Source organism: Camelus dromedarius, chromosome 7, assembly GCF_036321535.1.
Source record: "Camelus dromedarius isolate mCamDro1 chromosome 7, mCamDro1.pat, whole genome shotgun sequence".
NCBI lineage: Eukaryota > Metazoa > Chordata > Mammalia > Artiodactyla > Camelidae > Camelus > Camelus dromedarius.
The window spans coordinates 20650033-20672218 of NC_087442.1; the positions used below are offsets into that span (position 1 = coordinate 20650033).

The following is a 22186-nucleotide window of genomic DNA, read 5'->3' on the forward strand; positions in this document are numbered from 1 at the left end:
TCTGTGTATGGGGTTTTATTTAAATTGAGTCAACTAAAAATTAGAGCCAGGTGTTTTATTCAAAATTCACCCCTTTCTAAGAGTCTGAAAATATGGTGTAATCCATAGTTTTATACATTCAAAAAGGTCATAAGATATTAAAGCAGTGATGGTAGCGTATTTAGATTTTACTTCCCTAAAACTTTCATACTTTCAGATCTTTCTGTATGAATAATAGTAAACAGAAATGATTCCAATTTTACTTAGGGAATTATTGCTCATTTGAGGAAGAGAATCCTAAATCCTTGCTCTCTGTGCGAGAGTGTCAGCTCTACAAGGGCCCAGGTTTTTGTCCCTAGCATGGTTCCTAAAGCAGTTTCTGATTCATTGCAGAAGTTCAACAAATATCTGTGGAATCAAAGAATTCCCCTCAAAAGGACAAGCACTCATTGCACCAAAATGACGAGAAAACAGGAGGACCATACTTGTTCTCCTACCCATCCCCTCTCTATTTTAGGTTTGTTATTTGTGTTAATTAAAAAAAAACAAGTATGCAGACTCGGATATCATTATCTCAGAGCAGGTTCCAATTTTTAACATAATGTATTCTATAGGTATGTGATTGCAAGAATATATATCCAGGCTGCATAAAACCAGGCATGCCAATGTCAAATCTTACCTATGGACTCCAGTAACACTCTCCTCTACGATGCCCTTGATTTTCTTAAACATGTTGGGATACTTCTTATAAATCCAATGAGTAAGATCCCCTCCGTCGTCCAAGATCTGCAATAGTGAGCATAAATAATGTAACTTATTTTGCTGAAGGCTCAAGGCTTCCAGTGCTTCTCTGGGTCTTGTATCCCAATTCCTACTTGTCAATTTACAGATATTTCAAATTTCTCAAATGGTTATGCAAAGTAACTTAAAGCCAGTATAATGACCAAACACTTGTTTCACTGGAGAAAAAGACACTGAGGGTGAAAGGCAGACTGTATTTCTCACAGCCAAATGACCTTCCCAAATGACACACCCACTAGATCAAAATATAAAGCAACACGATGAAGACTTTCTTATAGACTAACAGCTTGCGTGGCTGTCTAGAGCACGAGCTCTTGAATGTACTGTCGATAGTCAGAAAGCCTAAACTTAATATCAGCACATTTATATTGGTTAAATTCAGGACTTTAAATATGCTCAAACCTTAGTTTAAATCCAGCCACATAATTCATCTTCCTCCTAGAACAATGACTTATAAAACAGTATTCATTAATCCTTTACTTCTCCCAAAGTACAGGCGCTCTCCTACCCAAAATGATCAGGCAGCACTGGAGGGTTCTGCCTAGCGCAACCTCACACTCTCAATAAACCAAATTAAAAATAACTAGGGAACTGTGCAGCATGTAGGTGTGCAAGCATGCCTCTGAACAGTTCATCACTATTTCAGGTTGGGATTAAAGATAAACACAATGCTGTGCCTACTGAAGCTTTCATCAGCAGAGGAAAGTTTCTGAATTATAAATAAGCTAAAGAAAGACCAGCCTAGAATACTATTAGGCAGTAGGCTGTGGCATTTCAGCCCTTCACCTAGCTGTTAGAAATGCTTGGCAGGGCTTTCCAAACTGTTACACCCACCCTCCTGGAAAGACCCACAGGACTGAGCTGCCCTCTACTGACATGCACCCATTTTGCAGTCCCAATTATCAACTCTACTGCAAGTGCCAAGGATGCCACCCTGGACCCCTGGGTACATAAAATCTCCAACCTCACGTCCACCACCTGATCTCTTTTTTTGCTCCTGCTCTTGTTGTTGATCAATTTTTTTGTGACTCCACTCAACCTCATTTGAGAGCAGGGATCGAAGGCAGGACTCTTAATAACTCTTCCACTTGCTCCATAGTATAAGTTAGTGCTCCATTTTCTCCCAGTAGAAACCTCAGAACAGATGCCCTAAGAAATGGAAAGGCTCCTCTGAGTTCCTCTCTCCCTTTTTACATGTATGAAATCCCTCGTGGAGTTGCCCCTTGCAGTCTCTGATCCGTAGCCACACAGATGATCAGAGACAAAAAAGACTCTGTCTTAAGTCTCCCTATTCTTCCCCACATTTCCCTTTTAACAAAGGTATCTACAGGCAGGTAGTTGCCATCTCCAATATTTATTTGATGAATATAGTCCATAAGTCTCACCACGTAATTCTAATGCAGAAAATTTTTGTCACCAGGGAATCTTCCTGAGGTTGGAAAGCAAGTAAAAGCATTATATTTTGACAGGCTCCAAAGAGATATGGGCCCTGTTTTCAGGGGTCACAGTTGTTATCCTTGTCTTACTCTCTCCGTCAACCTTTCTAGCAGTCTGGGCTGCTCTACAGTCTGTAAAAGCTCTCTGTGTACGATCCCCTGCCCTCCCCATGTTCATCACTATAACATTGATGTTTTATTTCCAGTAGAAGCCCCCTGGTATGTCTTCTTTAGCTTCTGCCAATCACACTCTCTTCTGTCACTGTTAAACTCTGCTGGAATGAGTGGACTCATCCTACAGCCGACCCCTCCTTCCTTTCAGGATTTGAAGGCTTTGACCCAGCTTCTTCAAACCAGCCCTTGGTGCAATGTGTCCTGGATCACAGAATCGAGAAAGATTCTCTCTGCTGTGTACCAGGTGAAGCCTGCTCCGCTGTCTTTAGCAGCGAACAGTAGTTGGACTAGAGCTTCAAGGATTCTTTGTTTCAGTTGATTCCCTAATTTCTCCTCTCACTCAAATGCAGAAAAGTTTGCAAAGTAGGAGCGCATCACACTTTGTGCAGCTTTTTGCTTCTCTTTGTGACTCTAATATGCTATCAGCCTTCAAGAACTTAATCTTAAAAAAAAAAAAAAAGAAACAAAAGTAAAAACTAAGCAAAAGTAAAAAACCCCAAATTTTGCCAGTCATCTTTCTTAAAGGGAGGAATGAATAAAGAGAAGAAATTTGAACTTGTAATCCCTTCAGGTTTACTATAAATTTAGCATGTGATTCTAGAAAGCTAAGTACCACAGGAGCTGTGTGCGCGCGTGTGTGTTTTAATCATTGTTGTGGGGAGCACAGTAGGAGATGGTAACTCATTAATCGTACTTTTTGACCAGTCATGTGTGAACCCTGAGCAGTATTCTAATGTTGCTGACGAATATGAGTGCTTCTAAGATCAGCATGACAATTACAGCACTTTGAGGCCAGACAGAGGTTTAATATTCTTGGGATACCCTCAGCATTAGCGTCTGCTGGAAGCTCAGGTACATCAGATTGAAAAGGAAGCATTTTCCTTCCTCCCTGTTGGGAAACCCTCTCCCAGACCATCTCCTCCCTCTCTGTACCCTCAGGTCCCTACAGAATTGTGTTAGCAGAAATCTAACCCACCATGTTTGGCTGCCAGCCCTCCACATTCACACATCTATCAATGCACCACCAAAAGTCATCTTCTGACTCTCCTTTCCAGGCAAACACAGGAAATCCTAAGAAAAAAGGAACAAAAAGAAAACATTAAAGCCTGAAAAAAGGGTTGACCCTAAATTCTGGTAAGAAGATGCCGGTTTCTCCCAATTTCAAACTCTCTCATTCTGCTGTACTTTCTGAACTGACTTTCTTCACTGATTAGTATTATCTTCAGCTCCTTCACCCACTCCTTTGTCTTTGGTGGTCATTTTGTTCTTGTTAGACCAAAGAGGACAAGCAAAGGGGACAAGAGTATGATGGATTCTAAAAATATAACTAAAGGCAAAAAGAAGAAACCAGAAATAAGTACTTCTTGATCCAGTCCAAATGGAATTCTCACCATTTCCCACCTACATTTTATCTTTCTTGCTGCTATGCTTTAGTCAGAAATTTAAAAAGCTTCTGTGCTTTTCTTCATCAGGAAAATTCTTAAACTCTTCTCCCTCTGCTAAAATGTTGTTATACTTCATGGCCCAGTTAAGTGTCATGTTCCTAATGAAGCTTTATTAACTCAGCTGGAAGTGATCGTTCTTGGACTCTGAACTTATACAAGCCCCTGGTTGGTATACGTAACGTGGGTTTATGATCTATTGTGGCATTCTCACAAATGCCCTTATATTATCATTATTTATATAGATGTCTTTTCTCCTTAACCACAACATATGATTCTGAGGGCAAAGACACTGTCTTATTTGTTCTTATATCTCTTAGAGTAAGTCAATAAGCATTTGTTGAAAAAGAAGAGAAATGAATGTGTATGTACAATTAATTGGACTATATATTTCTATTTCTGTATTTTTCTATACATGTATTTTATACATGAATAAAAATTTTACAAGTGAATAGAGCTTTCCCAGAATTTCTCAAGAGCTCTGAAGCAAGTATTTGGTATTTTGACCTGTGATGTGCTACCAGAGAGTAAAGGCAAGAAACTAGCAAAGTCTAAGTTTCTCTCTCTCTCTCTCTTTTTTTGTCCTTCAAGTGTCAGTGGCTATTGTGATCAAATATTAATCTGCCAGGTCAAGTCCTGTTTACTGCTGAAGCAGAAGCACCAAACGTTAAATCAGGGAAAACTGCTGAAAAGCCAGGAGGACCACAAAACTATGCCTGAAGCATTTTCTTTTTCAGTCCATATGACCTTAGACAGAGAATAGTGTTCACTGGTGCTCTAATATTAACCAGTCAAGGCAAAGCATTAACTAATAATGGAAGACTAGACATAAGACGATATTTGCAACTGTGAAGTACACAGTTGCCTCAATCATATTTAACAAGAGAAGCCCAGAAAGAGAGCAAGTTCATCAAGAATATGGATTCATTTCTTCCAAAACAGCTTTTACATGGCAACTTTCCTTAGGATTTATATGACAACAATGGAACTTTTTGGAAAATTACTTGAGCCAAAGACACAGAAAATAAGCGGAAGATCTTACCACTTTCTGCTAGAGCAGCAGCCACTTCATTGAGGGTGGAATAGATGTTGCAGGCAGCCCATCGGCACTGTGCCCCCAGAGCACCCAGAGTTTCCATAAGCACCTATATTAAAGAGAATACTGGAGATGAGCAGGCACGGGCCAAACAATTGGTCAAGGAGATTAAGTTTATATATCTGACAATGAGAAAGTACATTAGGAATAACTAATGTGAATGATTTTCAAACTGTGCTTTACAGAAACTTCAATACCCTGAGAAAAGGGCAAGGGTAGGGGTCAGGCAAGGGGGAAGGCTCCAGCTGAGCTCTGTGCTTCTACTCATTTAACATATTGGGCCTCCCTGTAAGATTTAATTAAACCAAGGATTTCAGAGCAAAACATTTTTTTAAAACCACCAATTTATAGTTCTTCTTCTTAAGAGGTAGAAAGCTGCAGGAGAAGCTTCCACCTAACAACAAGAAAAAATTGGACAATCTACAAAACCATAATTTTTCTTGAGCCCATCAAAGAGCTGAGGTCATAATGCAACCAAGGAATAGAACTCTAAAGAATGACAAATCCCTTTAAGGAGAGAAGGTACACAGTTTCACCTCTGGCAGAGCAAGGGAGGCTGCCATATAACAGGATAAGGAAAAAGTAGCTAAAATTTTAATGAATTAGTAAGGGCTGGGAAAGTATGTCAGTTTGGAACTTCTGGTCACCTCAGGCACAAGGATATTTCATGCTCACATGCCAGCTCTTTTCCAGGGGCTTCAACCAGGACTCACGAGAAAAATTGCGGGCAGGGAGCTGATTGTCTGTGCTCTACGATAAGCATGAAACCTGGGCACTTCCCCACAATCTCCTCTCACAGGAAGCAAAAGTTTCAAACTGTAGGAAGAGGAGCAGAAATTATGCCTGCCACCAAGGACCAGCAAAGATCCCCTGCTTCTGAAAGAGGGTAGTAGCAAAAACTCTCTGTTCCTGGGGGAGTGGTGGAAAACCCTCTTGGGTCAAGGACTGTACGTTAATACAAAATAAAGATCTGCTACCTTTCCAGGAGGGACAGGAAAGTATCTCTGCTCAAGACCTATCATCAGATACAAGGCAAAGATTACTGTTACAGGGAGGAGAGGCAGGAACACTGAAAAAGCCCTACCTTCAAGAGGCCTGCCTAAGACTGAGGCTGGATCAGAACCCCATCTGCCCACAATATGAGTCCAGCTCCAGGAAACAAGGAGCAGCCGTCTCCTGCTGCAGGTGGGGCAGGCACTTGAAGAGAGAGCCCCCGTGTGGCAAGCATTTGCAGAAGCAGCTGAAAGCCTCAGGGTGGAGCCAAAACACTCAGAACCCCTGGCTGGAGGAATTTGAAGACTATGGTGCAGAACAAAATTGAAATCCAGCACAATTTATGACAATAATGGAAATGAATATACCCATTCAATGTAAAATTTCTAGATACGCGAAAAAAGTGGGAAAAAACCCCAACCTATTGTCAAGAAAGAAAGTATTCAAGAGAACCAGACTCTGAGATGAGTGAGATGTTTGATCAAGACAGGAACTTTAAATTAACTATGATTAATATGTTAAGGGGTCTAGTGAAGAAGATGAACAGCATCCATAAACAGATAGGGAATTTTAGCAGAGAGATTGAAAGTATAAAAACAAGTCTAACAGAAATGTCAGAAAAAATTTTTTTTAATGTGTCAGAGATTAAGAAGTCTTTCATTAGGCTTATCATCAAACTGGGCATATTTGAGGACAGAGTGAACTTAAAGATAGATCAATAGAAAGTATGAAACTGAAATACAGAATAAAAAAAGAGTAGGGGGAAAAATCAGAAGAGGGCACCTGGGATCTATGGGATACTATCAACAGTCTAACACACAGGTAATCGGAATGCTAGAAGGAGAAGGAAGAAAACAGGGCAAAAGATATATATGAAGAGCTAATGGACCACCATTTCCCAAAATTAATGAAAGAGGATCCAGGAACAATGACATCCCAATAGCAAAGAGCCTCAGAAGCCAGACTTAAGGGGCTCCCCTTGGCCAAAATTGAAACAATTTGAGCATCATAATAAATAATGATAGTAATGGATTTAACCTATTGAATAAAAGGAAACAATGATTCTATACAAATAAACAAGTGAGTGAATAAATGGAAAATCTGATGAAGAACAGGATATTTACACAGTTTTGTATCACTCCCTCACAAAATACTTATTAATTACAAAGGAGGGAAAATAACTTATATAATAGAAAAGTCTGGCAGACATCACCTCCATCAAGGGGTCAAAATGAACATCAGTTATGGGACAAATCGAGATCAAGTGCCATCTGATAGGATTAAACGAAGAAAAAAAAAAGCAGCATCGTTTCCTACCAAAGCTACATACCCTGAATCTAGTCATGAGGAAGCATCATAAAAGTCTGAATCAAGGACATTCTACAGAATAATTTGTCTATAATCTTCAAAGTGTCAAGGTCATGAAAGTCAAAGAAAGACTAATGAACTACGCAGCCCTGATGGAGACCAAAGAAGATGACAGTTAAATGAGACATATAACTATGGACTGGATCCTTTGGTTATAAAAAATATTCTTGAGACAATTAGTAAAGCTCAAATGGGGTCGGAGAATTAGATGGCAATAATGAATCAATGTTAATTTCCTAATTTTGAATGACTGTCCATTCAAATAGAAGCATATCCTTGTTTGTAGAAAATACACACTGAAGTATTTGTGGGAGCATCGTCAGGTTGGCAACTTACTCTCAAATAGTTGTATTTGCTACTTTTCTATAATCTGTATTTATTTCAAATTTTTTAAATTATTAAAATAAATTTAATCCACTGTGACTTACTTTTACTTCAATATATAAGATGGAGATAGGCTTCTTCTTTTTCTAATTAACTTTTTTATTTTTAATTTTTATGGGGGGAAGTAATTGTTTATTTAATTATTTGTTTATTTTTAACAGAGGTACTAGGAACTGAACCCAGGACCTCGTGCATGCTGGGCATGCACTCTACCACTGTGCTATAACTGCCCCCCCCCCACCAGACAGGCTTCTTTTTAAGAAGGTAGTATACCACCTTACTTCTTTGATTAAGAGCTATTTTAGTGAGAATAAAGCTTTAGTGGAAAAGCTTGTTTTAAAACTTCCTGACAGCAGTTAACTTTGGGTACTGATAATTTTCATTTTAAAATAAAAATTCTAATTAAAAATATGCTCTAAATAAAAAAAAAAACTTGCAAATAACTCCACTAATGTAGGCTAATCCCTTATGTAATTTGTCCAAGGCCATATAGTAAGTTAATAGCAGAATTACTCTTATATCTTAATTTCTTTACCTTTCAATATCTGATCCCAGTTTTTCTCTCTTATTTATTCACTTTAAAGAATTTCTGAATCCTTACAACTAGGATTCATGAATTTGTTAAAAAAAAAAAAGAGAATGATACTGAGACTTGCCTACAAAGCAATATAACTTAACTAGAAAAGTGTCTGGAACCAAGACTGTAAGAACAGTTTAAAGAACTATGAGTCAAGGCTGCTGGCTAACGGCTCAAGCAGGAGTAAAGGCAAGTGGTAGTGGGGGGAGGACAGAGCTTAGAAGCTGGTTTAGCCCAACTTTAAATCATTACTGTTTCAAAAGAACAGATAAGGAATCTGGTTAGAAGGAACTATGGAAACACACCTAAAAGACAAATAGATCCAAGTCTAAAAAACATGGACAGGGACTGTTAACTATGAAAGTTATTCCTGGAGCACGAGATTATAGGAAACTTTGTCTTTCTACATTATAGATCGTGGCAATGCTTGAATACTGTAAAATGAACATGAACTACTTCTGTAATCAGAAAAATTAAAGACTAAAAGCAAAACAAAGCAAAATTCCTTTGTTATTATTTTTTCAAAGGAAAAGGAAAAAAATAAATAACCTTGAAGAGTGGTAATGTTCAGTGAGTCAGGGAGTAAAAAAGAAACTAGATATAATTTAGCAACATGAGACAGTACAGAAGTACTTACTATTTTAGGCCACCACACTGAAGTCTCATGTCCCTGACTGGGGAAGCCCCAAAAAAGTTTCAAGAGTGTTTCTGCCTTGATTCATTAATCTATATTTCCAAAAAGAGATAGCTTTTCAATTTATTATACTAATTTAGGGCCACCAAGACACGCTTTTCCTCTGAGAACACGTAACCCAGAAAAGACTCACGGGGAAGATGCTAACAGTAGCCGTCTATGTCGTGAGGAATCTTTGCCGTTGTTAACAAGGAATGTGGACACATGTGTTGTGCTTCAGGAGACAATCTTTTGAAAGTTGATCTAGCCATACAACTGACTTGGATCTTATAAATCCTATAAGAGATTCCAGACCATTTCCTGATACAGGGATTTCTTGCACTGGTCCTATTATGGCTGGCAACTCAGTATCTACTACATCTTTGATGAAAACTCTAAGTCAGTTGTTTTCAACAGAGGAACTCTGAACTTTGTGGGGGCGTTTTTGGTTGTCACAATAATTGATACATATTTGGTTTAATCTTCAAATGTTTCAATGCAAAGTTCACTTGAGTGAGAAACCTATTTATAATGATCTGAGTTAAGAACTTTATTCCACTTTACATATCAACAAAAGCATTGCCAAGAATGCAACAAGTGTGTAAATCAAGAGATAACTCATACTTTTTGTTGTTACTCAAAAATTTACAAAAAGTTGTTTATCATTTCAGAAAATTATACAGTTTTGCAATATTGCTCTGATGCTCTGGAAACAGTAACACACTTCCATGTAGATATATTTGTAGCACTCTTGTTCAAATAATGCTATGAGTAAATACAAATAACTGACCATTCTACTATACATGTACCCAAGCACTTAGATACTGAAATACACATAATTTGATTATAAATTACTTTCCTTTTATTCTTCCTTCATATTTCAGTAAGATTTTATGTTGATTTTTTAAAGAAAATTATATGTACTTAGATACGTTATACTTGAATTTCATTTCAAGGTAATACAGGGGGATTGCAAAATATTTTTTGTAAAAAGGAGTCATTGAATTTGATAGAGGTGACAGCACTGATCTAAACTAATCATGGTAACCCCAGTTCCTTTCCAGGACTGATGGGGCATAGGATGTGATCCAGTCCTGCTCAATGACATGATAGAGTATCCTGGAGGACTTCTGGGAAAGGTTTCCTTGCTCTTGGAATAGAGAGAAGAAATGGTCCTTCTTCCTCTTCATGTCTGCCTGTGATGGTTTGAAGAGCTGTAACCATCTTGCTATTAGCCTGAGGATGAAGTAAGCACAGTGAGGAGGCAGCTCCAAGAGCAGCACGGACAGATGAAATAGGAGCCCTGAGATTCTTCATCTGAAGTCCACCTTATCTCTGGGCTTCTAGCTATGTAATTCATAAATTCCTTTATGTATAATCCAGGTTGACTCAGATTTCCTCTTATTTGCAGCTGAAAGCAGCCTAACACAGTTGCCTTGTAGAAACGATAAAGCAAGGGAAGATAAAGGGAAGCACTGCAGAAAAGTGAAGGAAGCATCAGCTTGGGAATCAGATGTATTGAAGTTCAAATGTCAGTTCTATGGTTTACTAGCTGTACAACCTTGGACAAATTACTTAAACTCCCTGAGCCTCAGCTTCCTCATTTATAAAATGGAAACAGGAAAACAGGCTTTACACAGCCATTATGAGGGTTAACAAAATAATACTTGTTAAGGTCTTAGCCTCTTAAACTAGTGCTTAAACTAGTTGGAAGCCCTTAATAACCGGTGGCTATTATTAACTATTGTTACGTGGAGAGAGGAAAAGGACTCACAGCAGTCTGAGCAGTGATGTGTGTGCAACCCACGATTTTGGCTCCAGCCAAAGGTTTTTCTCCTTGAGCTCTCTTCCTCAAAGCCATCAGTGCCGGCATTTCTGAAAAGGCCCAAAACATACACAGCAATATTAGAGAGGAGGGAATGAGAGAGAAAGAATACACAGAAAAACGCATTCTCTTAAGGTAAGATCCTTCCCCAATCAGGTTCTCTGTTACATTAGGTTTCTCAGGGGTTCAAGATAGTAAGCCTGACTTTTCCTTTATAAGGGACTTTCAGAGGCAAATGCTCCAGTGTTTGATTCCCTACATCCCAGTTCTCCTTATCTAGTCTCTCTTCCTGTTTTTCTTGTCCTTCTAGACCCACTGGAGTTTACTCCCTCCCCAGTGTTTCCTGAGCTCAGATTTCTTTATTACAAGTATTCTTCACAATCACACTGAAATTTCACAAACTACTAGACCCCAGGATGTAAAAAGGGATTAACGTGGACTAAAAGACACAGGCAGCTTGAGAAGGGAAAGGTGCTTTCTTTACCTTGTTCAGCAATTTCAATTTCTCTTCGTCCAAACTCTGCCTGTTTGATGTTCTTGACACAGAAGTCACTGCTTCCCTTAGAGTTCTTTTGCTGCTTGTCCCTAGGGGATGTCTCATCATCAGAGCTGTCTGTATACGAAGCCGCTGGAAGGACAGAATAAAAAACCCTCAGGGGCAAAAACGGCTTCTTTCAAAGCTCCAAACCATGAGTGAACTGAGGCTTTTCTAGTCATCCAGCATCATGTAAATTTTCCCATTTGGTAAACACCTAAGTGGCACCAAGGAGCTCTCTCAGTCATCTCCTATGGAAAGTGCTATTACCCACAAGTCAGAAAGAGGAAGCTGAGAGAGGCTGCCAAAGACATTCTCGTAGGGTAGCAATAACTTGGAATCTAGAGCTAACTTTATCTTCAGAACATGCAGAAGTCCTTGAACACGTAAAAAGAGAGGTTACACCACAGGAGCAATAGGTTCAAGTTCTTAATGCAAGATCATGGTCATTAACCTGTGGGTTTCTGGGATCCTAGCTACCCTTCTGTTTGCTGCTTAAATGCTTGATGTCATTTGTATTTTAGTACAATAACTGAACAGATAAGTCCTAGAAAACAAGGAACCCATGGGAAAGTAAAGAAGAACCACACAAAAAGTGTTTGTCTGACAAAACAAGAGCTTTCTTTTTTAAGACTGGCTCTGATGAGACTGAACTATGCCTGCAGACCCAATTAGACATTTACAATGAAGCATTCAGTGTGCTCTCCCTTCTTGCTGGCCTCAGTGGGTCCTGCACTAGGCATTTTAGATTCCCAAAGAAGTGGATATATCCTCTTTTGGTATAACTAAATGCTCTGATGACTAATCCATTTAGAAATATACACTAGAGGGTAGAAGGTCTAAGACTTTTGATTGCGGCTAACAGGCAGCTGCCACTATTCCCGTATTCGGCTGAGGTCTTCTTAGTCTTCATATAATTCTGTAGTTGCTAATCATTTGCTGGATGGTTTGAAGTAATTTCTTTTCTTAATTTATGTTTAAGTTTCTGACTTAAAGTTTAAGTACCTAAGTAGTCTTCAAGGTTTGCTGGGAGGAAGGTTGAGGGACTTAAAGCACTGTCTATAAAGCATTATACATCTCTCAGTGAGATAAAAAGTACTTCCAACACTTTAAAGGGGAGAAAGCTGCAAAAGCTCAGAGCTCCTATGGTTTCTGGTGCTCTGATCTACTTACACCCAGAGAATTAAGGCATTTCTGGGATTTCTTAGTAAATGGTCTATCTCTGGGAGGGCTGCAAAAGGCAAGTCTGACCTTGCCCGGTTAATCAGGCATGGCGCTACAGAATGCTTGGGCAGCAGGGGCCGAGTGTCTCTCTTGGGGCTGGAAAACTGCCCTAGAGCAAAGTCCCAACACGAGGCAACAAGAATGAACACGGACACCAGGGGAGGTGAGGGAATTAATAAATCCCCAAAGGGACTTTTGTTCTTGAAAGGAGCTAATCTGTACAAAATGTCTATGGATCTCCCTCCTAGGGTGAGTGAGAGCTCAAAGTACCTTTGGCAGCAGAGCCCAAAAACAGTTTCCTGGGTAGTCATCTGTTTCACTAATCAATACTCAGAAATAGCTTATGAGTTGGAGGTTTAAGGGAACCACGATTCTGTCACCCGAGAGAAGAAAGGTAACAGCCATCCCTAATCCTGATCCAAATTTATAGGAAAATTGCTTTTGAAGAAAGTGTTCACATTTAGAATATCTTCAATTTCAAATCCTTTTCCAGAGACATGATGATTCTGATGCTCCACAAAGGCCATTTAAATCTAGGGGTTATGTGTTCCGGAGCAAGACAGAATTTGGTTGAAGTCTCCATCTCTGTTTCTGGGTATATAAAGTAGAGGTGACTCCAGAACCTGTTTCAGAGGGTTGTTAATTCATTCATGGATTCAGTCATTCACACAGTCAGTTATTCATTCAACAAATTTTTATTACACATCCACTATGTACCAGGCACAGCCTAAGTGCTGGGGATACAGGACAGATATAGATTGTCTTTGCCTTCACGGAGTTTTCAGTCTAGTAGGTGAGTCAGACATGAAATAACTAATTATAATATTAATTATTTAGAGGGTTTTTTCCCACATGATTATAATATGTGCTATGAAGCAGACTATACAGTAGGCAGACATGACTTGTCAGAGTCAAGTTGTTGAGAATTAAATAAGATAATGTAAGTAAAGTGCTTAGTGCAATGCTTGGCATAAAGTAATTAAGTATTCAAATTATACCTGATATAATTATTGGCTTTTGTACATATTTTTAATTCAATGCCAGATATTACATCATTAAAGGTTCTTACTCAGCTTTAGGATATTGAGTGAGAAAGGAATGACATACACACAATATTATTTAGCAGTTTCTTTTTTTTTTCTACCTCTGTCATCTACTGATTTATCCAAGCAGCAGGTGGTTGGCTGGCAGTGATTAGAAAGGTTGAGACTGGAGTCCTAACTCTACCCAGAATAGCTCTCCTCTCCTATGCCTCTTCAGCAACAAAGGATGAGCCAGGGAAAAAAAGCCAACCAAACAACAACAAAAATCCCCAAAATTCCCCTTAAGAGAAGTACTTCAATTTTTGGCTTGACTTGTTTTCTTCCTACTCAAAGAACAAAATTATTTATATTATATCCCTATTCTAAAAGAAAAAAATGGTATTTTCTTTTCTCAATGGTAGTCAACTGGTTGTAGTTAGTTCAACCAATGCTTTTCTTTGAGCCAAAATAGATTTGTTTCCAAAACCCTTTATACAGACCTGTTATCAGGTAAGAACCGAAAGTATCAGTTGTCTAGACTGGACTAATATGTGAATGCAAAATGGCCGAGAGACCCAGACCAAGAAAGTATTATTTTTGCAAACACAGTAGATTATTCCCGAACTAACATGACATTTATTTTTGGAATCCATAACTCATTTCTGCCACTATATTTAAAGTAGGATATTCATGAAAATGGTTGAGATAGCATTAAAAAATTCTTGCTAGGAAAATTTAGAGAAACCCAACACATATGTATACACATGCCTGAATAGTTTCTAAAGTGTTTGTAATTGTCAGTACACTCTGAAGCCCAGAGTTACAATTTAATTAAAAGTGAACAATCAATAACCACAGAAACCTACTGAAGCACAGCCCTGACACCTTAGCTCTAGTTCACCTCTAATTGGTTAAGTGAACAATTTTCAATTTATCCAACTGTATAATAGAGGGTCTAACAGATCCTCTCTCTCCCAGACTCTCCCCTCCCCCTAACTACCACAAGAAAAATCTTATGAATAAACGAGATAACAGAAAAGGGTCAATTTCTAGATAGAAGAGTAGCATAAAGTGCAAAATAACTTTACCATGGGATGTTCTCTTGTTTCATGATATCTCAGAATGAAAACAATATGGTGAATCATTAATCCACAAATCTATCCCACAGAACATGCATACATTTGCTCAGCAGCTGTGATACTGTGGGTAATTGCTAGGAGAAGAAGTCAGATTGCTGGTTGAATTAGTCCTATTAGACAATTTCAAGTCAGGCAATTCCTCTTGGGCCCAATCTACTCATTTGGTAATGGAATAAGAGTATTGACCTGTGTGTCAATGTACAGTAGATTTCATTGACGACTATCACTCTAGAAATATGTGAAAAGCTATGTTAGCAACCAAAATACAGACAAACAAACAAAACTTTGTTATTTGAAAAAATTTCAAGCTTTAGAAGAACCAGTTATGAACTGTGACACTTTAGTCCTCTTTCCTTATCCTTAACCAATTAACTCACTGCAAAGACAGCTTTTTCAGAAATAGATCATTGAGATGATCTAACTTTGAAGAAGTCTCTTCTGTTCATTCATTTTTATGAGGTTTTGTGCTTAGAGAAAGAGTTTTTAGAAGTTTGGTTTTTATAAAATAATTTCAGGGATTAATGTAGCCTTTTTCAACTTGGGTTTCACCAGAATTAAGCTCTAATGCCTTGAAGCATCCATTGGACTTATGAATTAACTTCTCTCTTATGCCTGTATCAGTAATTCTGAACCATCCTTTGAAGAACTGAGAAAACAACCCTTCAAATCATTTTCTGTGTTCTGTGATTCACATGAGGAACTGGCTGCAAAGGCTGGAGGAGGTTCCTAAATAAAAGCATGACAGACTTTAGTGGCAGGAACATGAGGAAGGGAGCGTAGGCCAGCGCCTAAGAAAGGCTCCAAGTAACCTCAGCAAAACAAGCACTTCGGACAGAAAGGTACCCTTTTTTTTGAAATGCCAGAAACCTTCTTCTAGCTGCTCACACACAGAGTATATCAGAGGTGTACACTCCTTCACAGAGGTGTAAAGTCGTTTAACGAGAATGTCTCTGGACGCCTTTCCCCTTATTTTAAAACAAAGGATCTGGCTGCAGCACTGAGAATAGATCGAAGAGGGGCAAGGCTGGAACTCAGCCGTTCAGTTTTTAAGACATGGGAGGGTTAAGATGCCTGTAAAATATCCAAGTGAAAGCACTATGGAGGCAGTTGAATATCTGGGTTTAATGTACAGGGAAGAGATTTGGGCTAGAGACAAAATCCAAGAATCAAACATCAATACATATTTTAAACTGCGAGACTGAATGAGTTCACCTAGGGAGAGATAAACAGAGAAGAGAAGTCTTCGGGGCTCTCCAACGTTCATTTCTACAGTCAATTAAATGATAACATATGCTGAAAAGGGGTTCCAAGTTCTTATTGACATGCATTCGCACATCTTCTCATATTTAGAAAGCTGTGAGTAATTCTGTTATTCCTGGCTTTTCTTTTGATGAGTATGGAGCTTTTTCTGTATCACCTCATATCACTTTCCCATTCCCTCTGTTATGAACATTGCAGGCTGCAAGAGTTTTCCAGAATCACACAACAAATCACACGTTGATCAAAGCCTAGAAGCTAGGTCTCTTCTAACTCCCAGTGTAAAACTCAAAACAGCAGGCATCTCCATTCACAGTTCTAAAAGGGTCTGACAACTGTTCACGTGGAAACAAAACAAGGTAACAGTGTGTGTGAGAAGCTGCTGCAAAAAGAGCAAACATAATGAGGTTTCATTTTAAAAGCACCGAGTTTATGGAAATAACACTTCCTATAGATTATTTTGGATCATACCTAGAATATTATATTTATAGGTATAATATTTTTGAAAGGGCACTTAATATGGAATATATCCAGATGAGGTTAACAAGGACAATGGGATGCCCTCCAAATTAGGCAACCAAAAATGGTGATTTCTATTTCTAAGTAAAATCTTTACATTTCAGAGACAGCTAAATTACTAGATAAAGCAAGGATCATCCTATCATCTAAAAATGCTCCCAAAGAGACCAGATGGCCATTTGTCAGGGATGCCATCAAGGCAAGTCCAGCATCTACTGCAAAGCTAAATAACTGATCTTTAAGTTATTTTCCAAGTCCAGGATGTTTTAACTCCATGCTTCAAAACTTAATACCCTTAAATAGATATATAAGGTTGATTTTTTTTTTTACTATAGAAATGGCAATTTCATATAGTTCAACCTAAAAGTCCAACTTTTCCAGGGTGACATCAGTCAATATTACTCACCAATGAGCTATCCCAAGTAACTATGCATTCACTTGGACACCAAGGGTATCAAACTCACTCTTTTAGGTAAGTAGATACTTTGTAAGTACTCTCCCTGCATATATATATGGGTGTTTTGTAGGAAGGCAGGCATTGCTTTTCCCTATAGGAGCACAGTTGGAAATGTGGATCAAGTGTGTAGGGAAGAAAAGGATCTAGAGTTAAAATTTACTGTTTTTATTATTTAGTATCAATCTTTAGATAACATGCACAAACTCACAGTCTAAAATGTTCTACAATTCATATTTTCACAATTATTATAGTTTCCTGAATTATATTAACTGGTTCATGAATTTTTAACATTTACTGAGAATTTTTTAATATAATTTAATTATTTATTATTCTGCTGGTTATTTCAGAATAACGTAGGTACAAAATTTGGTATCTTTAGACAAAAATCCATAGGGATTTATACCATGTGCTTTACATCATTCAGTTATTGTGGGGGAAACTTAAAGAAATGTAAAAAGTGTAAATAACAGCCCACCCAACCTAAAAGTTACAGCTTCCCAAACAAGCTTTCTTCAGCTTTACATAACAAATGCTAATTTCCTAGTTGTGTGAAAAACAAATAAAATTTCAGGTCATGATGAACATTTTTTAATGAATATTATTATTTATAAGTTAAGACATAACTTGGACAAACACCCAGCTTCCTATCACATTCCTACATAAGAGCAAAATAAAACAGCTCCATATTAAATCAGACACATACTAGACACTGTTACACAAATGGCCAATGTTGACAAGGGGTCCCACATGTTGATACTCATTTGGCATTAAATGATAACTCAGCCCCAGGGACCACATATTGGAACTGATGCCACTGCAAAGGAAAGGAGTAACAAGCAATACAATGTCACAGCTTAGAAGGAAAGGCAAAGGGCTCACTTGAGCTAGCTACAATGATTTCATTGTTTCTTGGGGCAATTAAGGTTTCCCAGATGGAGGGATGGGGATCCTCTCTTTGATTTTCAAAGAATGGAAAAAACACAAGTCCCTACACATGCTGTTCAGTGAAGGTCATCAGTGAGCAACATACTCCCATTCTCTGAATAAATCAGAACTCACTTTCCCTAGTCACCCTCTTCTGCCTTTATTGGAAGATGTGGCCTCTGTTAGGCTCCACTCTGAATCCCCAAGAGAAATCCAAAGATTCGATCCAGAATTTTGGTCTAAATTTCGACTGAGAGTCCAAGTGTGTATTCCAAAGCACAGGCTTGATCGTGCTTAATTAGCTTTGGATAGACAGGACGGTCTGCTGATCAGGCTTAACCAGCCTCCACAGCTGGTCCACAGCAGTCCAGCACTCACCTGAGCTGTAGCTGTCAGTAGATGACTGAGAAATGGAGCGAGACAGAGAGCGACGTCCAATTTTGGTGGGACGCTTGTTGAATTCTTGCTTCTGGTCAGCAAATTGAATCTGCTAAGAAAAAGAACTCTAGTTTCATAAAGGGAAAGAACCTCCATTGTGAGACAGCAATTCAAGGCTTGTAGGAACTTACCTTCCTTCCCAGCTGATCTGATTGTACCAACCCACATTTGGAATGTTAACATTCTTCTGAGAGAACGATTTTTCATTCTTTACCTACTCTGTTTCTATCAAATTTAAATCTTTGATCCACTCTCTCACTATATACATTTTGCAATAAAAGGGAATGTTCTGGTTAAAACAAATTTTTAGAAAGTTAATTCATATCCAGAAATCCTTTCTATAGTTTCACTGAAAATTAAAGCTGGAAAGGACCTCCATATATCTGGATAAGAAACTTCAAGGTACAGAAAGGTAAAGTGACTTGCCTTCAGGTTTTAAGATTCTCAGGAAATGGTATGGTATAATGGAAAGGGGAAAAAAAAAAGCTTTCTACTCATACAGAACTTTCTGGAACTGCATTCAAATCCTGGCTATGCCACTCATTAGCTATGTGACATTGGTCAAGATACTTTTGTGACTCTCATTTTTTCATAAATACAACAAAGATACTTCACAAGTTTTAGAGAGGGTTATATGAAATAACGTGTAAACTGTGAAACTCAGCAGGAGATTCAATTAGTTCACCCCTACAAAACAAGTTTATATTGTTCTTGTAACTCTTGCAGGTAGTCAATCTAGCTTTTTAAAGGATTCCTAAAATGTATTAATTAGCTTTTCGGTACTAATAAGTAAACATTAATTTATTATTTTTAATATTTGGTATCAAATACTAAAAGCCACAAGATGATCATTTATTAACTGTAACAGATGTAGAAGGAGTAGATGACTGGACTGAATAGGTATAAACCTCAATACAGTGGAGGTTGCATTTTGGAAGTTCCAGCTGACGCTTTATAACACGTTACAAATCAAAGCTCATATCATTTATTCAAAAAATACCTTTTTTTCTCTAATTGAATGTTTGCATAATTGCTTAGATTGGATCAAACTGGCATGGAGGCAGAAAGGATCAAAGATCTGACGACTGGTTCTGCCTTTCATGAGAAAAAGATGGGCCCTTGATGGGCAGAACACAGATATAGCGCATCAGAACGAAAGCAACTGTCGGCTACATTTCCCGAAGTTAGAGGTAACCACTGAGTCATCTGAGTATTCAGACAAGGAGAAAAGTGCCAAATTGAATTAGCTTAGCATACCTTTTAGGGGAATTTATAGCATTTTCATAGCTATAACAACAAATAATGCCTGTGTAGTACTTCAGAGACTGTAAATTGTTTCCAGCAATAGGAAAATTCATTGGATTAGAAGCTTTCCGCAAAATGAAAAATGGCAAAGTTAATTTTTTTTTTGAAGTAGCAGTGTATTCCAAAAAGATAAAGCCCTGTTTCTCTGCACTCCCATGGAACGTACGTGAACTTCCATTTACTTCTCCTATCCCAGCACTTACCACCCTGAATATAACTACCTACCTGTATCCTGTGCAAACTAGGCTCCATAAGGCAAGAGCTGTGTACCTTATTCACACTTATATCCTCAAGCACAAATGCCTGACACACGGTAGGCAACCATGTGCTGAAACAGTGAATCTGAAGTAGCCCACTCTATTTGCAGGCTGTACTTGGTTGAATATTAAGTAAATATGGTAACCATAAGCCAAGTCTAAAGTTAAAAGAATTCTTAAGGGCAAAAAAAAAAAAAAAAAAAAAAAGTTGGGAAGGGGGAAAAGGTGGGGGAGAAGATGGGGGAGGGGAACAGCAGTCAAGCTCAAATCCCTGGCTTCCATTTCACCAACCAGTTCAAGACAGTATGTCGTTTTTCTTTTTGTAGAGGCTCATCTAGGAAAAGAAATAGTCCTTGACTTTCCAAAGGCCACATGAGTCACTAACTTCGGCAGTGCCTTTTTTTTAAAAAAGAGTAACAGATAAACCCTGCCTCAGGTATGTACTCCCACTCGCACCCACCCACCACTAGAGGGGGCAGGTCACTCCACTTCTCTAGATTTGTAGGATCAGGGGTGGGTGGGCATACACCAGTTTACCCCAATAATACTAAACCATGTAGCCTTCTAGCTGCACCATCATCTCAAACCAGTTTCCTTAAACTGAATTCTCTTCTCTGTGAAGACTTCTCCACAGCAATTCCTCTTAACCAGGTCAAGTTCAGGCTATCTTTTGGCACTAAAGAATGTAGGCTTTCTCCACTCAGAGACATGGGGTTCTGAATCTTTTTTACTTTTTGGACACTGAACTCAAATTTCTTTAAGATTGAAGAATATTAGAAAGAGACTAATATATAGAATAAGTTATACAATTTCCTCAAGAAATAAATGTTTATCTTTTACTGACAACCAGAACACATGGTTTAAATAGGTCATCCCTGTTGCCCACCTCCCCTCAACAGTTATGTGCCATTACATTCTTTACTCTTCCTTTGTAAAACAGTAATCTACCCACCCCAGTTAGGGTACTCTGGTAGGCTCTATCCCTAAATTTCCTACCTTGTTTGAAATCAAAGAGTCCTTCAAGGTAACCCTCCTTATCCACTTCAGAGAGAATTGCCTATTCCAGCAGTCATCAAGGCACGGGAAGGGAAAGAGACTGCTAGGAGAGGGGCAGCTCACCTTATGCCAGAAAAAGGGACGAAAGCGGGAAAGGAGGGAAAAGCAGCAGCAAGACTGGTAAATAAGAGCTTAGCCTCACCTGGGCTTTAATCCCAAAGTTGCCATTGACAATGTATTTCTTCTTGTTGCTCAGCATAGTGACATTACCAGCCCTATTGCCACCTCTCCAGTCCAGGGACCCTTGTGGCTAGGCCTTTAAACTTTCCTCATCAGCAATTCTGTTGGCTCTGGTTCCAGCTAGCTTTTTTTTTTTTTTTTTTTTTTTTTTTTTTGGTGTGTGTGTGTGGGGTGCCTACCCTTCCCTGGAAATCCTGAAGCAGCTCCAACAGCCCCTCCAGCAGTAGAGCCCAATTTAATAAGGCATTTCTGTTAGTGGCTCATCAGCCATTCCTAATTCTGCTGGCTGTTTTGTTTTTATTTTTAATTTTTTTCCTAAATACCCAATTACACAGATCCTCTGACCTCTAAACCTTAACAAGTCCCTCGACAAGGCCCAACTTGCATGCGCGTAACAATAGCTTATTTATATAACCGGTGCACTTTTTTACCTGCTATAATTAACTTGCTAATTAGGTTCCTTTTTAACCTTACCTCCTCCTTTTTCATGTCAGATGACTTTAGTTAACCTAGTCTCATTGGAAAAAAATTAACTACAGAGCCACTAAAACAATGAGGGAATTTATTAAGACGGTAAGGAAAAAAAATGGTGCCAAGTGCTCAGGCAGCCTGTACCTTATACTCTGTGTCCTTTAGTTAGTTAGACTGGGGACACTGGTTTTAGCTCTGTCACCAGGGAAATCAACTTTCTGAGAACATTGCTTTACTCTTAATTATGCATCTTTTATACAGGTTTTGACATCTGGTTTCTAGTTCCATCTCAAGATTGTTCCTGATTAGGTGTTGAGTGATCTGCTTGCTTTTTTCAAAAAATTTTTTCAAAACCCGTGTGTGTCACGGAAGGTGTGACTGCAATAGGGAGTTTCTTATTTCCTCAGAGCCCCTAGAATCATAATGACCTTGTTACATATCAAATAGAGTCAAATGAAAGGGCAAAGAATCACATTTGTTGGTTTCTGAAAGGGACTCAGTGAATAGGAAAGCTACATTCAACTGTATGCTACAGAGATAGGGGTGGGAATGTGATTTGAATTCCTTAAAAAACAAGAGCTTGTTGAGCATAAAAAGGAGCATGAAACTGTAGATTCTTTTTTTAGGATAATCTTTATGTTGAGAGAAAAGGTC

General features: G+C 38.5%; 1 protein-coding gene across 8 annotated transcripts in view; it reads right to left on the reverse strand.

Annotated features, from left to right (window-relative positions):
* AHCYL2 (adenosylhomocysteinase like 2) overlaps positions 1-22186 on the reverse strand; it is a 143466-nt gene that overhangs the window by 22538 nt on the left and 98742 nt on the right. For 2 of the 8 annotated variants that reach the window (XM_031455345.2, XM_031455349.2), the window contains exons 2-7: positions 18204-18312; positions 11233-11376; positions 10698-10798; positions 4875-4977; positions 3367-3461; positions 659-765 (exon numbers count right to left, since the gene is read on the reverse strand). In XM_031455345.2, the coding sequence (XP_031311205.2) occupies positions 659-765; positions 3367-3461; positions 4875-4977; positions 10698-10798; positions 11233-11376; positions 18204-18312 (659 nt within the window). Of the gene's footprint in view, positions 1-658; positions 766-3366; positions 3462-4874; positions 4978-10697; positions 10799-11232; positions 11377-18203; positions 18316-19793; positions 19915-21023; positions 21517-22186 lie in introns of those variants that run through there. The other 6 variants (XM_031455343.2, XM_031455347.2, XM_031455348.2 and 3 more) reach the window with 5 other exon arrangements.